General features: G+C 39.8%; 2 protein-coding genes across 6 annotated transcripts in view; one reads left to right on the top strand and one right to left on the bottom strand.

Annotated features, from left to right (window-relative positions):
- LOC114462582 (malate dehydrogenase, cytoplasmic-like) overlaps positions 1-4,332 on the top strand; it is a 174,569-nt gene extending 170,237 nt beyond the window's left edge. For all 3 annotated transcript variants that reach the window (XM_028445536.1, XM_028445518.1, XM_028445527.1), the window contains exon 7: positions 3,331-4,332. In XM_028445536.1, the coding sequence (XP_028301337.1) occupies positions 3,331-3,450 (120 nt within the window). In that variant the 3' untranslated portion in view covers positions 3,451-4,332. The remainder of the gene's footprint in view (positions 1-3,330) is intronic.
- Positions 4,333-12,168: 7,836 nt separating this feature from the next.
- vps54 (VPS54 subunit of GARP complex) overlaps positions 12,169-21,944 on the bottom strand; it is an 81,767-nt gene continuing 71,991 nt past the window's right edge. For 2 of the 3 annotated variants that reach the window (XM_028443941.1, XM_028443950.1), the window contains 4 exons: positions 16,281-16,361; positions 15,691-15,798; positions 15,511-15,605; positions 12,169-13,308 (listed from right to left, as the gene is read on the bottom strand). In XM_028443941.1, coding sequence (XP_028299742.1) covers positions 13,203-13,308; positions 15,511-15,605; positions 15,691-15,798; positions 16,281-16,361 — 390 coding nt within the window. In that variant the 3' untranslated portion in view covers positions 12,169-13,202. The remainder of the gene's footprint in view (positions 13,309-15,510; positions 15,606-15,690; positions 15,799-16,280; positions 16,362-21,944) is intronic. The other variant, XM_028443960.1, reaches the window with a different exon arrangement.

Raw genomic sequence — 21,944 nt, 5'->3', positions numbered from 1 at the left:
TGTGATATGAAACCTACCTTTATGGCATACAATGTGTAGGAGGATGAACTTGGACAAGGAGTGATAAGAATTATAATATTAATTATTATTAATATTGCAGTAATTTGCCAAGAGGTGCCATCTGAAATAGAGTTAAAGTGTTTCAGATCACTTAATTAGTTATTAATACCTTGTCATCCAGGGTTGTGAATCCTTGTCAAGACTGTCTACTCTCCATATAACAAACCTTATGATTGTAATATTTTCATAAACCACAGACAACTTCTCAAAGTATAAACATTTATTAATCAAAACAAGTTAAAACGTACTAACACAATAAAGCTAAAAGTGTGCTATAATGCCATAAATGATAGTGGTTCCTTCATGAATCATAATAACACCCCAACTAAAGAACTTGGGAGGTTTGGACCTTGGAGAAGTTTGTCATTCAAAGAAGTACTTTGAAACTTTGCACCGCAATCAAACACAACTTGCAACTTGCCTTTATGAGGGTAATATAGATGATGATGTGGAATGTAATAGACATTCCTTTCTGATGTTTTAGTTCATTTTCCGTAACTTTCTCTGCAAAGCCATTGTTCAGTACTTCTTCCATGAATGCAGCGTATTCTTCAAATAACAAGTTGCTCTTTTCCATTCTCCTTTTAAGACCAGAAAGACACTGTTGTGCAACACATCTGTTGTTCGGTAGATACTGTAGTGCCCATTTTTAAAACGTTATTGACTTTTCCATGATCTGCAGGAATTCTATATCCTCTTGAGAGTGTTCTTCTCACTCCTCTGTATTGTAGTCTTTAAAGTCATGTTCATATTGTTTCTCTAAGAGATTTTCCGAAGTGTAAACTGAAGTGCGATTACATAAAAATGACAATTTGCATTTGGTGTGTCATGACAATTATCCTTTGTGCTGCCAACAACCCATCTCAACAGTTTTTTGTGGCAAAGGGTACTTCATCCTCACTGTTTATAACCCTCCAGGGTTTGTGCAACTTGGGGGCCACTGTGCCTATAAATATTTCCACTTCAGTTTCAATATTTGGAATTCTAACTTCGCACAGGTATGGCCATTTTTAGGCTGGGCTACCAGACTCACAACGCCACTCACCTTCTTCTTCTTCTTCTTCTTAATAATATTATTATGCTACCGCCACTTTACTTTCCGGAGGTGCAATTTGTGAAAATTGGCAGGACGGAAAAGTTTGGTGAAAAATTTAAGGTGTAGTTTGTTTGGGACTTGTTAGAGCCACCTAGAGGACACTTTGGTAGATAAACAAATGCGTGATTGAATCTGAAAATGTCCTCCTGGAAAATATTACATTTGGATTGGGTAGTCTAAATCAATATATAACAGGAATGTTTCTAGGAAACAAAAGATGAAATTACTTGCTTTTAATTTCAACGATCACGAACATCAATAGAATGTTCAGTTTCAAGTTGAGTCTTAAAAGATTGTCTCCTGGGGTGTCGTATTTCTGCTTTCCATAGGCCAGGTAATGACCTTACCTGTGAGTTAACAGTCAGAGGAGTTGGAGAGAAGACGTGTTAACTGTTCCGTGTGCCGTTGGGGGTTGGAAAGATGAAATGACAAGGCATCACATTCCAGAAGATCTCTGGGAGAGCAGCTTTGAGAAGCTGTGGGGGGCCCTCACCCCTGGTCACTGTTCCTTTTTTGACATCTTTATGGCTTGTAAAAAGTTTGTTTGACAAACGAGTTTTTCATTAATTCCCATTGTGGATTAAGTTTTACCATGTGGACATCTCTTCATTAGTTCTCCTATAGATAGCAAAGTGTGTGAATACATAATTGTATTGTATGGTCAGTTTTTTTAATTTTTAAAGGGAAAATATTATAAAAAATTTTTTTTAGAATGGTTCTGCTTCAGTGATATACATTCCTTTAGCCTCATTCAGAGGACCAAAGTTAAAAAAGGTCTGTTTCCTCCCTCCCTTATTGTTCCACATTTTGTAAAAAGTCAGCTCTAAATGGGTAATTTGGATTTTTCCCCCAATAATACATCATAAGGTGGAACCTCCTCCACCTGACAATACTCGCTCCTCCTATCCTACATAAAAATGTGAGCTCCGCCCTCTCAAACTACCTCAAAGGTAAAAAAAAAAAAAAAAAACACTGCGGTTTAATATTGAATATACGTTATACTTTATTGTCATATAAATAAAACTACATACATTTAAAGCTGAGAAACGTCTCGATGTCCTGCCCTAAACAGCCTCACTTCCTCCCTGTGCCTCTCCCAATCTACCAGAAGCCACGCCTCTACTTTTTTGCATGCGCATCGTGGAACATAACAAGGTTGCATCGGGTCGCATTGATATACTGTAGGTTTATGGGTCAGGTATGAACCAAAATCATATTTACCTGTTTGCTGTTGTGCACAGTTCTGCATTCACTTTGATTGACAGTCTCACGTAGTCAAAGCCTTTTGGCTGGGCGCAGTCGGCGATCGTTTCCAATTGTATAAGGGTCTATTGGACGAAGGGGTGACTTACAGTATATACATCAATGTATATGAATGACCACCGGCAGTAGACCATAGTAAAAGAATAGTTAGGTATTTTTTTGCTTTTCAAAAGAATCATACATAAACATAGATTTCTCAGAAACTACGGATATCAGCTTTAAGAGGTGAGGATGACAAGAAAGTGACTTAGCAGCTTAACACTTTGGTGAATGTTTGAAGCAGATGACTCTGCTGCTGCCGCACACACCCTGAAGCAGCGTTTGTCGTACTCACAATCACAATAAACAGCCATGTGTTTTATTGTAATGTGCAGTTTTTTGGCTGAAAACAATAACAAGAGTGTGTGTATAGCAAAAAAAATCACTATGGTAAATGGTAAATGGACTTGATTTTATATCGCGCTTTATCACCACACTGAAGCAGTCTCAAAGCGCCCTACATCTCAGCTGTGGTGTGGAGTTTGCATCTGCAGACTCATGCATATGCATTAAGACCCCAAAAACAGCCTGTTTTTAGAAGCGTCATGAAAGTGACTTTTCAAAGGGCTAAAACTCCGGAAAACTGGCAAGTTTGGGAAAATAAACCTCAAATACTATGTTGTTGTATAAAAAGGGCCCCGCAATCCTGAAAAAGGAGCAAGCGGGTCAGAAAATGGACAAATGGATTGGTTAACAGGCGTGAATTCTTTCTGATGGCACTGTAGCTTTCCAACAGTTGCATAGTGAGATTTGAAAATAGTCCAATAATCCACTTTTTCATACCAGTATTGGGTCACAGCATAGCTGGTTACATTATAAGAGAGTAAGAGCACCATGAGCTTGACCTTTTTTTTTTTAATACTCTTTCACAGAACAAGAGATGGAAAGTGGTGGATGGAATGTCAACTAATGACTTCTCCCGTGCCAAGATGAATGCAACAGCAGCCGAGTTGATGGAGGAGCGTGACGCAGCACTTGATTTCTTGACCTAGTTATTGTATCAAGCTTGCCAAAATGACCAAATTGATTCAAAGATGAATAGCTGCCCCTGGCTTTAAAGACCAAAACCACATTATATCTGTGTTTGTGTGTCATTTGGCGATAGTTGCCTCAACACTTCCACCTCTTTCAAAGCTATCCCTAAACCATAACCAATAAATCAGTTATGACCAAACTAATTATGTGATATTTTTATACTACCATGTCAAAAGGAGACTAAGATTTGTCCCTGTCGGTGACTCTTAAAAAGACTGATCTCTGATGATATTGATATCTGGGGCAGGGACACTGCTTGAAAATCCCGAATGAGTGGTTTTCAGGACAAATGGGTCACAGGCACATTACACTTGTTAGCATGATTACTCTACGAACCAAGAGTTTTTTCACCAAATTACAAGGACACAAAATGTCTTTTTGATGTGGACGTCCACTTTTTTCAGAATGACTACATTTATAAACTCGCCGATACGGAATAACTTTTACTGAGAAGGGCATAATCTAAACACAAATTATGTGTAGCATTACAGTTTGTCTCATTTAACCACAACACTAGCAAATGAACTCACTATAGAAACACAGTGTCACTCTGAGCACACTGAACTACAAAACACTAACATAATACATCTTATCTTTCAATCTTGAATGATTCTTGTCAGCTAAATCAGTATTTAATTATAAAACAAGATCCAATGCATTTTGATTGATCTAAATTTTTGTATATGCAGTGATATATTACAGCTAGATGATTGAAACAATTTACAGTAGAACATTTGTGCTTTTGCACAAGTAAATGGACTTATATAGCGCTTTTTATGCCTACACTGAATTGGGGACTGAACTGCCATGCAAGGTGCTGGTCAACCACTGGGAGCAACTTAGGGTTCAGTTTTATCACTTCAACTGGTATAGGTAAAGATTGGGATAGAACCCCCAACCTCTTGATCAGAAGACGACCCCTCTACCAACTGAGCCACGGTTTTGCTATCGACTATTACGATATATAATTACGATTATGCTTTTTTTTTTTTTTAAATAGTGAAGTACACGGACATATACAATATCAAAGTGCAGCAATATTCACAAACAGGTACAGATACAGACATGCATGTGGCAATAAAGCCAGGGAAATAGATTGGATGACATATATAATTAGAAAAAAGATAGAGAAAAGAGTGAGAAAGGAGGGGAAACATAAATTAATAAAGATAAATAAATAACAATAAAGGGGTGACAGGGAAACACATTAACACTTTTCAGACATACATATATATTACATTATTTAGTTTCACAGCATTTTTGTTTGTTACATGTTTTAAGGTATTAAAATATAAAGTTTACCTTTTGTTGTTGTTGTCCTTGCCGCATTTTTTAGCGACAGCCAACAGCTAACAAAGAAGAAGTAATATGATGAAATATGATCTGAAGCGTTTTATTTTGAAAGGTAACCGGATGTTTTAATGTTTCACTGCATTTGCATGTGCTGAATTGTTGCATCGTGCTCCGGCATCCGCCAGAAATTGAAGTCCTACGTATCCCCGCCGGAGGGCTCCGGACTGTCGTAGCTGGGACGGAGCAGATTTGCAACGCACCGGATCCGGTGAAAATTAACACATAGACTAAAGTTGAAACCTATCAGCTCCAGTGGCGTAGCAGAGACGTAACGCAGCTGACCTGCATCCAGTGGAAATTGGGGGTTAGAGAGAGTCCATGATTTAGCACATGGTCAATCACTGTCACCCTAATTTCATCAGAGCATAGCTTCCTCTTCTTCCTCTCTTTCTCATGCATAAATTACACATCTGATCTGCTAATTCTGACCTGACATCAATTCGACACAAGACTTTGACGGTCAAAACATGGACAGAAGGAGATCAGTGAAGCAGTGAGTCCGAAGCTACATTGATCCATGGTCATATCCATATATCCATCTCTGCTGTGTTTTCTGTCCACATTTACTGCAGCTCTGCGTGTGTGTTTGCACCTCCTTCTCAATCGTGATATTTTCTAGGACTAAAACTATCACCGCAAACAGTTCCAGATTTCATGAATCGCATTGCGCCCCCTGTATTAATTTATTTGCATTTACTCCTCCCATATTTTTGCTCCCCCCGGGAGATCTGCCTACTATGCATATTCATCAGAGGGAAATGTGCTAAATGAAATGAGAGTGCATTTGGAAGCGCAACGGCAGCATACACCTGATTCCCTGCCCTTCATACTCATTAGCACGTGGAGTGATATTTGCACACGTTTCATCACCACTAAATCTTTAGTGAAAGCAATGAAAAGTGACATCAGTTTCAACCAATGCTTGTTAGCAATAAAAAAAACAAACTGTAATTGGAATAAAAACTGGAAATTATATAGCAGTTGCTGATTATTGTGTCATAGTTGTTAGTATGTACAATTATGTCTGATTTGTTTAATTTTAACAATTATTTTAGTCTATAAGGCCAATGTATATTTTAGCAATGAATGATTAAAAAATAAATACTAATCATGCTTAAATGATGGTTTGTATGAAGCTGTATACTGCCATACATTGTATATGAAAAATGAAAATAAAGTCTGTTCAACATTAAGTGCAAGCAACATTGAGGGTTTTATTTGTAACCTCTCTACAATTGGAATTAACATACCAATATTTTTTATTTAGTTCAATCCTTTACAATTTGAGTTTCACATTTATAACATTAAAAACCAGTTTAAAACAACAAGCTACCAACTTGATCAATGGATTATTTTAAACAGTCAATCCATTGTTATTATTTTTATTGTTTAACACTGACAGGGAGTTGTATTCATTTTCAGACTCTGTACCGCCTTGGGTTGGCATTAAGGCATCAGTGGTCATTTGTCAGTAAAGTCTCTCATTGCCAATCAGTCTTCTCATGGCCAGTGTTGGGCAGTAATGTGTTACAAATAACACTTAGAGCTTTGCCAATGCATGTATCCCCCATTCGACACTGGAATGATGAAATTATTACGTTAAATGGCTGAAATTAATGCAACCCTTATGACCATATTCAATCTTATCAGTCCTGTACATTTGTAGAAGAAAGGAGCAAAAAACCCACCAATGGCAACTATCTTTCTTAGTATAATATATCCATCAAACAATCAAGATGGGAAAATTCTCCTTCGGCACCTCTGCCCTAAGTGACCACCCATAAGGGCCCTCCAGATTAATTAGAAGATAAATTATTATCTTAGTATCATTTTATTCAGTCTTGTACATACCAGTTTTGAATTCCTTGTCTAAATGTTTAATCATCTATATTTTAGTTGATTGTTAATGCTTGAAGAGTCATCAAACTGCATAGGACATTTATGTACAGTATAGCTATATAAAAGTGCTTACAATTAGACCTCAGAAATAAATTAAAAATAACCCGGAAAATAGAAAACACCTGAGGTCCCAATGTAAGCACTACATGCTGTCAAAAAAACTACAAAGACAATATTACTAAATCACAGCAATATGTGTTGTTAAAAATATCTATTGTAGAATACAGAATATTCATCAATAGTGTAGGTTGTATTGCAAATTCCAAGTACCACAAACGTGTGGGATACATATGTTGTATGTATTGAACTGTTGTTTTTTTTAGGGTGTCAACATTTGGTGACGATCTTTTGCTCGATAGCACCGTTCATGATGACATTGTTGGGGGTTCACCATCCATGTTTGTCCTTCAAGTGTCCATGTTTGGGTGTTCCAGTCCATTTAGTCAGTTAGAATTAGAATATTTTAACACCGCCACCTTTGAACTTGTCCTGGAAAGTAAATATAACATAATATAATATAATATAAAATATCCGACCAGGATCTTGCGCAAACATCAAAGACAGTATTATAAATTCACTGTTGCATTTTATTTTTTTAGCATTATTCTAAGTATTTTGTTTCCCAAAAAATTATTAACATGTTCATTTAATACATGATTAATATTTTTTATTTCATATATTATTAACATTTTCATTTCCTGATTTACAATTTCTATTCCCATTCCTGATTAAACATTTTGTGTGTTTCCCCCTATATCCAAACATTTTCCCAGTTAAACTAGGCTGTTGTTGGGTTGTGGCTGGTGACGTATCGATCATTTCCTGTTTACACTCTACCGCTGCTTGCAGCGCTCTACTACTGTGTTCTGCTAACTCTAATCAAACTTGTTGTCATTGATATTTTAGCCTTGAAAACACTTGTTTTAATTTTTTACCGTACAGTTTAACGTACGAAGGTTAAGTAAAAAGCAATCTCGCCTCTTATAGGCAGTGCAATCTCCTTTAAACTTCCCTTTGTCCTTAGCTTAGCTTAGCTTAAATTTAGCACCTATGGCTTCTCTCTCCTCATCTCCGCTCTCCTGCCCGGTGTGTCAGATGTTTAGTTACTCCTCGTCCTCCTTTAGGGACAATGGTAGTTGCATAAAGTGTAGCGTACTGTTAGATATGGAGGCGAGGATCAACAATCTGGAGAAGCGGTTCCGCACCCCTGATACCAAAACCGAAGCTAGCAAGCAGGACCTAGCCGGTGCGGACCGTGCTAGCTCTAGCTTAGCCTCCCCCCCGGCCAGCAATGAGTGGGTTACTGTCCGTGGTAAGCATAGTCGAAGGTCAAAAAGCCGCTCGGGACACCACCATGTTCACGTCTCAAACAGGTTCTCCCCCCTCCGTGAGGACAACACACTCACCGGGGAACAAACTCTGATAATTGGCGACTCCATAGTGAGAAACGTGAAGCTAGCGAAGTCAGCGGGCATTGTGAGGTGCATCCCAGGGGCCAGAGCGGGCGACATAGAATCAAATCTAAAGTTGCTGGCAAAGAGTAATCGTAAGTTTGATAGGATAGTCCTCCATGTCGGCACTAATGACTCCCGACGTCGTCAGTCGGAAGCAACCAAAGTGAACATTGAATCAGTTTGTGCTTATGCTAAAACAATGTCGGACTCCGTAATTTTCTCTGGTCCTTTACCAAATCTGACCAGTGATGACATGTATAGCCGCATGTCATCATTTAACCGCTGGCTATCGAGGTGGTGTCCAGAAAACAAGGTGGGCTTCATTGATAATTGGAGATCCTTCTGGGGAAAACCGAACCTGATAGGAAGAGATGGAATCCACCCTACTTTGGAGGGAGCATCTCTACTATCAGAAAACATGGCACAGTCACTGTTATGACATCTCATGAATGAGACCATGTTACAGAGGGGGAGTCCTCCACGCCCCTCTGCGCTTGCCTTAGGACAGTTTCCCTCCCATTGCTATTATGATAGCTGTGTTCATCGCCATGACAACTGTTGTGATGGTGATGAATATTATTTTATGGAGACGGTGTCTGTCCCCCGACCCAAATTTCACAATGATTTTAACATAAAATCAAATAAAAGAGCCATCAATTATAAAAATCTGAAAAAAATTAAAATCTCAAATCTAGAAACACCAAAACATAAAACCATTAGATGTGCTCTATTAAATATTAGATCACTGAGATCCAAATCTCTACTAGTAAATGACCTTATCTCAGAAAATAACTTTGATTTATTCTGTTTAACTGAAACATGGCTGTATCAAGATGAATATGTTAGTTTAAATGAAGCCACTCCTCCCAGTCATTTAAATACTCATATGCCACGAGACATAGGCCGTGGAGGTGGTGTAGCAGCTATTTATCGTTCCTCTCTCCTAATCTATCCTAAACCAAAGGCCAGTTACACTTCCTTTGAAAGCCTGGTTCTAAATTTATCTCATACCGAATCAAAAACCTGCCAGCCAGTCTTATTTGCGATAATTTACCGTCCTCCAGGCCCTTATTCTGAATTTCTATCAGAATTCTCTGAGTTTATATTAAACTTAGTCCTCAGTTCTGATAAAATACTGATAGTAGGAGATTTTAATATCCATGTTGACAAAGATAGTGATAGCCTGAGCTCAGCCTTTATGTCCCTAATAGACTCAGTTGGCTTTTTTCAAACTATTAATGAAGCTACTCATCGTTTAAATCATACTCTTGATTTTGTTCTAACATATGGCCTTGATATTAATGAACTAAAAGTCTACCCTGAAAATCCTCTGCTATCAGATCACTTTTTAATATCTTTTAACATTATCCTAGAGGATCTCGCACTGTGCAATAAAATAGTTACGAGTAGAAATCTGTCCAATAGTGCTGTGGCTAAATTTAAAGAGGCCATTCCTGCTGCCTTAAACTCAGTGCACCATCCAATAAATAACTATGATATTAATTATAACCCCTCTCAACTGGATCTGCTTGTCGATAGCTCTGCTAGTCTACTAAAATCCACCTTGGACTCAATTGCCCCATTGAGGGAAAAAACTATTAAATGTCAGAGGAAAGCTCTGTGGTTTAGCTCTGAAACTCGCACACTCAAACAAACAACCCGTAAATTAGAGAGAATGTGGCGCTCCAATAAAACAGAGGAGTCACGAATACTCTGGCAAGAAAGCCATAGTAAATACATGACAGCCTTACGACATACTCGATCTACATACTATTCCTCACTAATTGAAGAAAATAAAAATAATCCGAGGTACCTTTTCAGCACTGTCGCCAGGCTAACACAAAGTCAGAGCTCTATTGAGCCCATGATTCCTCTAGCCCTCAGCTGTGAGGACTTCATGACATTTTTTAACGATAAAATTCATAAGATTAGAGATAAAATTAGCCACTCCCTGCCTTCACCTGGGCCTGCTGTACCACTAAATGTAAATAGGCCTAACCTAAACTGTTTCACACATATAGGACTTCAGGAACTTAACTCTATTATTTCATCCTCCAAACCATCGACCTGCCTTTCAGATCTGATCCCAACTAAGCTGTTTAAAGAAGTTATTCCCCTAGTCTGCCCATCTTTGTTGGAGACAATAAATATATCCCTATCAATAGGCTATGTGCCACAGTCCTTTAAAGTAGCTGTAATCAAACCCCTTCTCAAAAAACCTACTCTTGATTCCAGCACTTTAGCAAACTACAGGCCTATATCTAATCTTCCTTTTATTTCAAAGATTCTTGAGAAAGTTGTGGCGGCTCAGCTCTGTGACTTCCTTCAAAACAACAACCTGTTCGAGGACTTCCAGTCAGGTTTTAGAGCTCAACACAGCACAGAGACTGCTTTAGTTAAAGTAACTAATGATCTACTCTGGGCTTCAGATGAAGGATGACTCTCAGTGCTGATTTTATTAGATCTTAGTGCAGCTTTTGACACTATAGATCACTATATTCTACTAGAGAGATTAAAGGAATTACTTGGTATCACAGGGACTGCCCTACACTGGTTTAAGTCCTACCTATCTGATAGGTACCAGTTTGTACACGTGAATAATAGGTCTTCTGTGTACACTAAAGTAAGCTACGGGGTTCCTCAGGGCTCTGTGCTAGGTCCAATCCTCTTCTGTATCTATATGATCCCCCTTGGTAATGTTATGAGAAAATACTCTGTTAACTTTCACTGCTATGCTGATGATACCCAACTGTATGTATCAATGAAGCCAGGTGAGACAAATCAGCTATCTAGACTTGAGGCCTGTCTAAAGGACATTAGGGCCTGGATGGACCAAAATTTTCTTCTTCTTAACTCAGACAAGACTGAGGTCATTGTACTGGGCCCACGACACCTTAGAGAAACCTATGCCAGCTGAAGTGTCTTAAGCGACTTGCTCGGGCAGCCTGCTAAAAGAGAATTACAATAATCCAGTCGAGAAGTAACAAAAGCATGGACTAGCTTTTCGGCGTCGCCCTGAGACAGGATAGATCTGATTTTAGCAATGTTACGGAGATGAAAGAAGGCAGTTCTTGAAGTTTGTTTTATGTGAGAGTTGAAGGATAAATCCTGATCAAATAGAACCCCAAGGTTTCTAACAGTTGTGCTTCGTGCCAGAGTAATGCCATCTAGGGCAGTTAGGCTAGCATAGGTTTCTCTAAGGTGTCGTGGGCCCAGTACAATGTCTTGTCTGAGTTAAGAAGAAGAAAATTTTGGTCCATCCAGGCCCTAATGTCCTTTAGACAGGCCTCAAGTTTAGATAGCTGATTTGTCTCACCTGGCTTCATTGATACATACAGTTGGGTATCATCAGCATAGCAGTGAAAGTTAACAGAGTATTTTTATAATAACATTACCAAGGGGGATCATATAGATACAGAAGAGGATACTTAAGTTTTCTACATTGGGAAAATATTGTACATGTCAATATATTAAACTTTCCGAGGCATAAATCCGATGCACTTGTCAAATAAGCTGATAAGCTTGATGGGCTGTCTCAACGTTTTCTGCATTATCTGAATCACTTGTTGGGTCATCAATATTTTCACTGTCACTGATTTTATTACTGCACAAGATATGGTGCCTGGTCATCTTCACAAAGGTATACAAGACTTTTGGCGGCATCTTCTTCTCCAGCTTGTCACTCAGTTCTTTGCAGCCGGTTTAGAAATTTTACCATTCCAGTCTATGGACTCTTTTGAAGAGCAGATAATGGAAAGAACAGTATTCTGTATCCACTCCTGGCCTTTTCAGCATCTGGTGTAATAGACTGTTTTTGGTATATTTCAGCCAAAAAGGAAATCATCATTTAATTTTGCAATAAAGAATTCTGACAGAGAATGTAATCCTTTCTCTTGTGCTACGACAGGTAGTTATCTTTATTTTAAACCATTGCACGTTCTCAGTACTAACAGACACAATGACAACAAATTGCTCGTTCATCTTTTATTAACAGCTTAGAAGGTCTTAATGAGTATATGTACACAGTGGTTTGGGAAGCAAAAGATTAGAAGCCCTAAATTTGTGGTATTTGACAGCTCATCAAATGTAGGCAAACAATATCAGCTCCAGTGTTCAGAATGATGAATAACAATGGACACCTTCATGTAGAGCATACATTTATGCATAACAGATACCAAAGAAAATGTTTATTAAATGCTTCAGTGGTCTGAGTGTTTTGTTTGAATTAGTATTATCTCTTTGATTGTGTGTGGATTAGGCTGATTAGAGTCTAGGAATGACTGGACAAGTCATCCTTTTAAATCCAAAAACATTACATTAGAAAATCAATAGCACCTTATTTTTTCCATGAACAGTTCTCAAAGCAACTTATTTGGGACATTAGACAAGTATAATGATGTGTTATGACATTCTACATTGCAGAGGATTAAAACAGGTCCAATTCAATATAATGTAATTGTAATTGCGTGTTTACTAAATACAAGGGCTAAAAAGAAAATCTCAAAGAAAGGACAAAGTAACAGTATCACACCTGAGCCTTCAAAACAAAAACAATGTTAGTGAGGACAGAATGCTGAAAAAAGCCCATTTACTGATAAAAACTGTTGGTTCTTTGTAGTCTCCGCCAAAGTCATATACACAAGTCCATACACAACCCATGTTTTTGTTGATTCAAAATGTTCCAAATAACCAAGAATAGATAAAGATGCTACGGAGGTTACTATATTCCTTCAAAATAGTCATTCATGGATTAGAAAAAATAATTTAAAAAATCAAACATAAGAGACAGAAAATCATCATAATTGCACACCTATCCACACCACCGAATAAGACCCACCTCTTTTTGCTGTTGTTTACACACAGATGTTTAACACAAAGGGAGGTTTAAAGTAATGTGACTTTGACACAATTAAAGCTCAAACGTGTTGCTGTTCTAATCCTGGTGCAGCATTCAATCTACCGGCAGTCATCATCTGTTCCAGACAACCACACTTAATCCATCATCACCTTTTCTGCTCCCAGATCTCAGCCATGTTAAGGTCCAACAACTCTAGGTTCTTTAGGGCATGGATGTTATCTGTATAGAATGCCATGTCCACAACTACCAACCTGTAACCAAAAGTACACTATTTCAAAAATGAGACTTTAGTCAAAAACAGTCAAGCTGATGCAAACTTTTGTGCTAAACATAAACAGACGTAAAATTCTAAACTATTATTTAAATTGTCTTTAAATTGACTTTTCTCTTTTTATTAATTTGTGTAGGGACCTTATTATACAAACTTCATTATGTTTGAAAATGTATCATTTACTGGTCAATTGATCCAGTGACATGCAGTCAGGGTAGGCAAGGTACGCAGTGCCTACCCAAGGGTGAATTATTTGTTTTAATTATAATATAATTATAATTTATTTATTTTTAAATTTCCGATAGCCTACAATACCTATATGTTTAAAAGTGTCAGCATTTTGTGCTTTTCATAGCCCAAATCGCTAAACATCGCTATTTCGTAACCGCTGTAAGGCAGGAGGAGGCCACACCCCTTCTCAAAGGCACGTTGCTGCTCTGCCTCTGTTCCCACAGTGTGTTTTTATGTGTTTGCGCATGCACAGTCAGTTCCCCAAGATGACAACCATTTATGTCCAAAGGCAGCGTAGAGAGCTGCCTTTGGACGTAACTGTGCTATGCTAAATGCTATACCTAAGTTCACAGTGCATTAGTGAATTGATATCACGTGATCGCTGCTGCTACGTTCTCTAGCTAGTGGGTGGGATAACGCTACAGTCAGGATGACAGTGCTAGACATGATAAACTAAAAAACGACAGCTTTTAAAAGATGGGAGACCAACACCGGAGTTACCAGACCTTCAACAGAGGTAAGGTCAGAAAATTGTTCGTATTTTCCACAATGAATAGAAGGATTGGCTTTGTGGATGCTCCTCACTGAGGCTGTTCCGAGGTGTTGTCATTTTCACCGTGTTTCTGTGTTTTCAACACAAACAGCGGATGCGCTGCCATGTCAGGAGATATATCTTGTTGGGAGAGTATGGAGGCTATATTAAATAATTGTTTATGTTTCTTTAATGGTGTTTAACGATGTTGATTTTGTTAGATGGCTAAATACTTGTTCATGTGGCTCTTGTTGGGTTTTTTCTTTCTTATTATGAATTTTATATTTTGATAAGTGCATTGAGATGACTTTGTTGTAAATTGCGCTGTACAAATAAAGTTGGATTTAATTGAATTTAATTGAATTAACTCTTGCCAGCAGAAACATATGAAATTGCCATTGGTGTTGACATTGGTTGTCTCGATTTGGAACGCAATGCCTATCCTACCCTAGTGCTCACGGCACGTCACTGATCAGAACGGCATGTTGGTCAAAATACTCAGAAACAAATGTAAAAGACCAAGATAGCATCATTGAGCAATGTATTTGAAGTTAAATATCTAAAAGAAAGTCTCAAGTCAGTTGAATTTTGCAAAAAGATTATTCTTCCTCGCACTAACCCTGACATTGCTCCGTGACTCGCTTTGACCACGCCAAGATTTTTAAACCAAACCAGCAATGCTAAATGCAGCAATAAATTGACAAACTTGGAAACTTTGCTGTGTTTTTCTGTGGTCGTCCAATGACAGACTTAGTGTGAGAACCACAAATCTATTTTCCCATGAATGTTGGACATAATTGTGCGCAGTACTCTCTGCAACAACAAAATAATGCATTGTTGTATTGCACAGTTGAGAATTTTTTATCATAAACTACAAGCAGGTTGACACACCATATCACAAAATATACTTTAGTGGCAGCAGGAATCATTCCATCTCATTGAGGTGGCGCCAGGTTTGACAGGCATTATGTCTGCAGTCTTCTAGAGCCAATGCTGGCTTTGGGATGCAGTCGGCTCTCTTTAACTTATTAACCTATTTCTGACAAAATCGTTTATCTTTTTATGTATTTATTTTTGGATACATTTCTTTTTAAGTCTGTGAGTGTGTTAGACCAATTAATGGGATGAGTGAAAAATAGGAACCCTTTTTTAATTAGATCTTGTTTTTTGTTATGTAATTATGTATTATTATTTTTTATGCAAAGCCCTTTTTGCTACATTTAATATGTATGAAAATATAAATGAAGTTTATTTAATTGATTGGTTCAGTTGTCTTTGCACTCAACCTGCCGTGTTTAATGAAAAAACCCTAATAGCAGACAGCAATCTGTTGTAAAACTGCTTCACAAATGTATCATATATAACATCAAGCATACTCAAAAGTCATCATTATTGTAAATGTGTTGTCTGTTGAGTTACCCATGCTGTGGTCCGCCATCATTGATGACTCCAAGTCGAGCCAGCTGACTCTTCATGTGCATTTTAAAAGTTGTATTGATTCTCAGAAACAACATCTGTGAAGGAAATTGTCTTAGATTATTTGTATACTGCCAATATCTATAACAAGTTGAGTATTTTCCCATGTAAAGAAAGTTTAACCTGTGTCTGTTGTTCTGGTAAAAGTTCATTGATGGCTTCATGCATCTTGGCCATCTGCTTGCAGACGTTTCGTAAGCAGGATGATGGCATGGGAGCCTTCATTTCATACTGAGAAGAAATATATATTATCAGGCAACTGTTTGCATGTTTGGATAACTAAAACCAGTTTACACACAGACACTAAACTAACTATTTAGTCTCTGCAATAGTTAAAGGGTGTCCTATGTCTGAACCCTGGACCCATGATAAATGGCCTATAACACTGTCCATCTATCATGTCATGTAGAGTGGCTCGCCCAATATTTGAACGGTTGGCGACTCAATTCCCAGTCACTGTTGTTGTGTCCTTGGGCAAGGCACTTGACCCACATTGCCTTCTATGAATGAGTATGAGTCATGCATAAATGAAGCTGGTGGTCAGAGGGGTCAGAGGCACAAATTGGTTTCTGTTTCTGTAATGCACCTTGTAATGCTATATAAATCTAGGCTATCATTATTATCATAATCATGTCTGGAGACACCTTTCAGAGAATTTGAATGTTCACTCAGAGCAATGCCCACCAAAGGTAAAACATCAACAAAAGTCTTACCTTTGATAAAGCTTTCTCAAATACACTATCCATGATAGCTATCAGTTTTGCAGATATTTCTGCAATGTGGTCGTTGTAATCCTGTAATGGAAGAATGCGTAGTCAAAATAAAATGAGAATTTAATATGACACAAGAGTGAAAGTAGTGTGATCATCATATGTCCAGATGTATCTGGACATGTTCTCTTTTCACATCTTGTCCAGGCTGTCCAGAGATATTTTACATACGACTGAATTTGTCTGGGTTTCACAGGGACCTTAAAAACATCTCGAGGAACACGTCAATTTAAAAGATCGTAACTCTGATAATAATTGCTTTGACTTAGAAAGGTATATGATACATTTTTTAATTATTATACAGTTATAATATAATGTAATATAATGAATTACTATTTAGTTATAAACGAGACTGACTTGAGTCACCAATGATTTCAGATTTTTTTTAAGTCTGTTAAAAAGAGAAATTATTTTTTAAGCTTAATGGACAATAACAACTTATTTATCTACTATACCTTATTTTGCCGTTACAAGTTAAATTCAAAAAAACGTCGAGCACACTGTTTAAGTATGCTGAGGTCGGCCTAAATGTCCTCTTTTTACGAAGTCATAATATTGTCACCCTTGTGAAAGTGACTCCATCGTTAAGCTTAAAATTGGAGTTAGATTTATTTGATGCTACATTTATCCTTTAGTAATGTCCCAACAGAGGTAGAACTAATGGGGGTTCAGGCAATGCATCCTTAGTAGGCAGGTCAGTAACACATAATCAGATACAGTTACATCACTTACAAACCAAAGCATTATCTTAAATGATTGTGTACAAAATAAAGGAGTAAACCAAAAAAACAAAGGTACTTTTAAAAGATATTCAGAACAAACTATGATATTTCAAAAAATAACAATTCCAAAATAAATATTTCAATAATTTTGTGATGGTAAACTGTAATTGCATGATCCAATAAATGTATGAAGTTTTGTTTAAACCACTGTTGCTTCTTCTAGTAATACAGTACTTGTGGACTATCCTCACATCCTGGACTTAAGTGTGAAAACTTCCAACACATGCAAACTGTAGCACTGGTGGTTTAGTTTTTCTGAAAATCAAGTTTACAGACTTCTGATCTGCACTTGATCTTAAAACAGAACTTGCGGAGGGCTTCAACAAGCCTGAATGTTAGCTGTAGTGTGCAGTAGAAAGTCCTTAAAGGGTAATTAAACCCATGCTTTCTGCTGAGCTGCCACTAGGAGGAAATTCAAAAAATGCCTTGAAGTTAATAGAAGTTAATAAAATCAGTTTATCAACAAAGGCGTTTCAAATTAAAAGTGCTTCTCTATCATTTTCACGAATTTCAATGACATTTACAAGCGTTGCGAAAACTCCATGTTCCTTGATTTCTAGACAGCCAAAAAATAATGACACCATGGCCCAGTCCACCTCCTTGCTTCAGGCCGCCTTCATTCACAGACTACGCGCTTTTGGTCTACTTACACATGGTGGGCGTGTCAGGAGCCTGGACTGGAGAATACGCGCAGGAGAAAGGTGCATAACTGAAAGCGCGTAAAACAGCGCTTAAGTCCAGATGGTAGAATAGACCCCCATGTGTCTGTACATACATACATAGCTTGATGAACCCTCTGATTAGACCAGAATCTGCTCTTAACTCACTCAGTGCCATTGACGAGATAACTCGTCATTTCAAATCCAAACGCTCAGTGCCATTGATGAGATAACTCGTCATTTTTTCATTTTTTTCATGGGGATTACTAGAAAACACCCTGGCGGAGGTCCCTCATCAATATCTAAGCAGTGGGATGTTGTAGTGACCAACTGTGCCAAAGATTAGCCAATGATGCTACCCAGCAAAGGAAGAAGCTGGAACGAGTGAGATTATGGCGCTACAGAGTGATATTGTGACGTATCCAACAGCTCACAGCACCACATACTAACATACTAACACAGAACATGTGTGGACCTGAGTGGATTATTGATAATGTTGCGATGGTGAGAAAAAACCATCAACTAACAGGGCTAAACGGGTCATTGATGCAGGTCGGGAGGAGGGGGGGTAGAAAATCTGAAAATGGCTGGCACTGAATGAGTTAATAGAAGCACAGAGTCAAAAACATCACTGCTGCGAGATGTTTCATATGGAGCATTAGACTTACTCATTATGGCTGTCAATCAATGCTCACTGAGGGCTGTAATTGGAGGAAACCCTCCTTCCGCCTCTTAGCTTTTATAGGAGGGGCCAACAGTGAAAGTTGATGACGCAAGATAATCCAAAGAATCCATCTATGCTAATAGCAAAATTTAATTGTAATAGCTGGCGTTTAACCGTTAGAGGCCAATATTAGAGTTGGCCGGATACTCGGCTGAAACAAGTATCCGATACGGATAAAGCACTTTTGCCGAGTACGAGTATTATACGAGTAATACGAGTCAAAATCTGTGCTCGGATTGAATGAGACAGAACGCAGACATAGTCACAGCTATCCAATGAGGATTTTCAGTCAGTGCGCCCTGCCCCTACACACAAGATGTGTTGCTGTCTGATTTTGTCCCTCAGCAGCTCCGCTCTGTTCGTCTCAATGACAGCTCTCTCTTTCTCCCTCAGTCAATCAAGTTTGTGGGTCTTTTCCATTCACGTTTAGGGTTTCTTCAGCTTCAGGTTTGTCATTACTTCTTTTTGTACTTGCTCTTTAACTCGTAGAATTCTCTTAAACGTGGGTTTGTTCCGACGTGGTGCTGGAGATTTTTTTTCTTTTTCTTTTTTTTAACTGTGAGATGGCTCTAACCAGTTTTTTCCACTTCACTGAGTGTCTCACACTATCTTGCTCCATTTCATAAAAAAAAAAAATATCGCGCGCGCATGCACACACACACACACTCGGTACTCTGTAGTGTTATAAAGGGGTATCTATCTGCAAGATGGCGCCGCGGATGGCTGCTGTGGTGTGTTGGTGCGCACTTTTTTGTCTTGTTTTTGTTGTAAAATCCGCAACTGGCTTCTCTTATTCAAGAGAAGAGCTCTTGAATGTCAGGGCAACAACCCCGAGAGATTTATTTCCCACTTTCATCGCTTCCTCTGTGGATTTACTGGACATTTTACTCAAAGGTGCGCTCACCTTTGCTCACGCAGTGAAGCGCCGGAGGAGAGGAAAAAGAGCTGGTGCGCTTGTGCGCCTCCGCCAGCGCGGCCGGCGCACACCGTTACCGGGGATATTCCTCTCTAACGTGCGCTCACTGTGTAACAAAGTGGACGAACTCCAGCTGCTGTTAGGTAGAAACAGAGACTTCTCCTCATCTTCTGTTCTGTGCTTCACGGAAACGTGGCTGTGTGGAGCGGTACCGGACTCTGCGCTGCAGCTGGCCGGCTTCCAACTTCACAGAGCGGACCGAGACGCGGAGCTCACCGGGAAGAAGAAAGGTGGAGGAATCTGCTTTTATGTGAACAGTAACTGGTGTAACGACGTGACAGTGATCCTCCAGCACTGCTCTCCTCACCTGGAATCCTTTATTATCAACAGCAAACCCTTCTATTCTCCCCGTGAGTTCGCTTCATTCATCCTGGTTGGCGTGTACATCCCACCGTCAGCTGATGTGCGCGAGGCACAGCGCACACTCGCCGACCAGATCCTGTGCATGGAGCGGACCTACCCGGACTCTTTTATCATTGTGCTTGGTGACTTTAATAAAGGGGACCTCTCACACCAGCTCCCCAAATATAGACAATTAATTAAATGTCCGACCAGAGAGGAGAAGACACTGGATCACTGTTACACCACACTAAGCAGTGCTTATCACGCCGTTTCCCGTGCTGCACTGGGCCAATCGGACCATTTGATGGTCCATCTGATTCCTTCATACAGACAGAGGCTGAAGCTCTGTAAACCTGTGGTGAAGGAATCTAAACATTGGACCAGTGAAGCAGTGGAGAAACTCCAGGAGTGTTTGGACTGTACTGACTGGGATGTTTTCAGGTCTGCGAACAGTTCTCTGGATGAGTTTACAGACGCTGTGACGTCCTACATCAGCTTCTGTGAGGACAGTTGTATTCCATCAAAGACCAGGGTGAGTTATAACAATGACAAACCCTGGTTCACAGCTAAGCTCAGAGGGCTGAGGGCAGACAAAGAGGTCGCTTTCAGGAGTGGAGACAGAGCCAGGTACAGAGAGTCGAAGTACACGTTTGAAAAGGAGGTGAGAAAAGCCAAACGTTTGTACTCAGAGAAGCTACAATATCAGTTCTCTGCAAATGACTCGGCTTCTGTCTGGAGAGGGCTCAGGCAAATTACAAACTACAAGCCCAGAGCCCCTGCTGCTGCTAACGACCTCTGCCTGGCCAACAGTCTGAATGAGTTCTATTGTAGATTTGACAGACAATGGGACAGACCTGACTCCAACCCCCCTCACACCTCTGACCAGCCTCACTCCAACACCTTCACCCCCCACATCAAAGCTACAGTCTCACCACAGCTGCTTACAGAGGCTCTCTCCCCTATCTTCCCCCCCTCCTCCCCCCCTCCTACAGAGACACCTTTCTCCATCAAAGAGAGAGATGTGAATAGACTTTTCAGGAGACAAAACCCCCGTAAGGCTTGTGGACCGGACTATGTCTCTCCTTCCACCTTAAAGCACTGTGCTGATCAGCTGTCTCCAGTGTTCACAGACATTTTTAACACCTCACTGGAGACATGCACCGTACCAGCCTGTTTTAAGGCCTCCACCATCGTTCCTGTCCCTAAAAAGCTGAGGATCACAGGACTTAATGACTACAGACCCATCGCTCTGACATCTGTGGTCATGAAGTCCTTTGAACGCCTCATGCTCTCCCACATCAAGGACATCACCGACCCCCACCTGGACCCCCTGCAGTTTGCCTATAGATCCAACAGGTCAGTAGACGATGCTGTAAACCTGGCTCTCCACTTCATCCTCCAGCACCTGGACTCCCCAGGCTCCTACGCCAGGATCCTGTTTGTGGACTTCAGCTCTGCTTTTAATACAATAATCCCAGCTCTCCTTCAGGACAAGCTTTCCCAGCTGAACGTGCCAGACTCCACCTGCAGGTGGATCACAGACTTCCTGTCTGACAGGAAGCAGCACGTGAAGCTGGGAAAAACCATCTCTGCTCCCCGGACCATCAGCACTGGATCTCCTCAGGGCTGTGTTCTTTCTCCTCTGCTCTTCTCCCTGTACACCAACAGCTGCACCTCCTCTCACCAGTCAGTCAAACTCCTGAAGTTTGCAGACGACACGACCATCATCGGTCTCATCGCTGATGGAGACGAGTCCGACTACAGGTGGGAGACAGACCGGCTGGTGTCCTGGTGCAGCCAGAACAACCTGGAGCTCAATGCTTTAAAGACAGTGGAGATGATAGCAGACTTCAGGAAGAACCCAGCCCCCCTCACCCCCCTCACCCTGGGAGACTCTACAGTGAGCTCTGTAGAGTACTTCTGCTTCCTGGGGACCATCATCACTCAGGACCTCAAGTGGGAGCTGAACATCAGCTCCCTTATCAAAAAAGCTCAGCAGAGGATGTACTTTCTGCGGCAGCTGAAGAAGTTCAGTCTGCCAACAAAGATGATGGTGAACTTCTACAGCTCCATCATCCAGTCCATCCTCTGCTCCTCCATCACCATCTGGTACGCTGCAGCTAC

Source organism: Gouania willdenowi, chromosome 1 (genome assembly GCF_900634775.1).
Source record: "Gouania willdenowi chromosome 1, fGouWil2.1, whole genome shotgun sequence".
Classification (NCBI taxonomy): domain Eukaryota; kingdom Metazoa; phylum Chordata; class Actinopteri; order Blenniiformes; family Gobiesocidae; genus Gouania; species Gouania willdenowi.
This window is presented reverse-complemented; position numbering and strand designations above follow the sequence as displayed.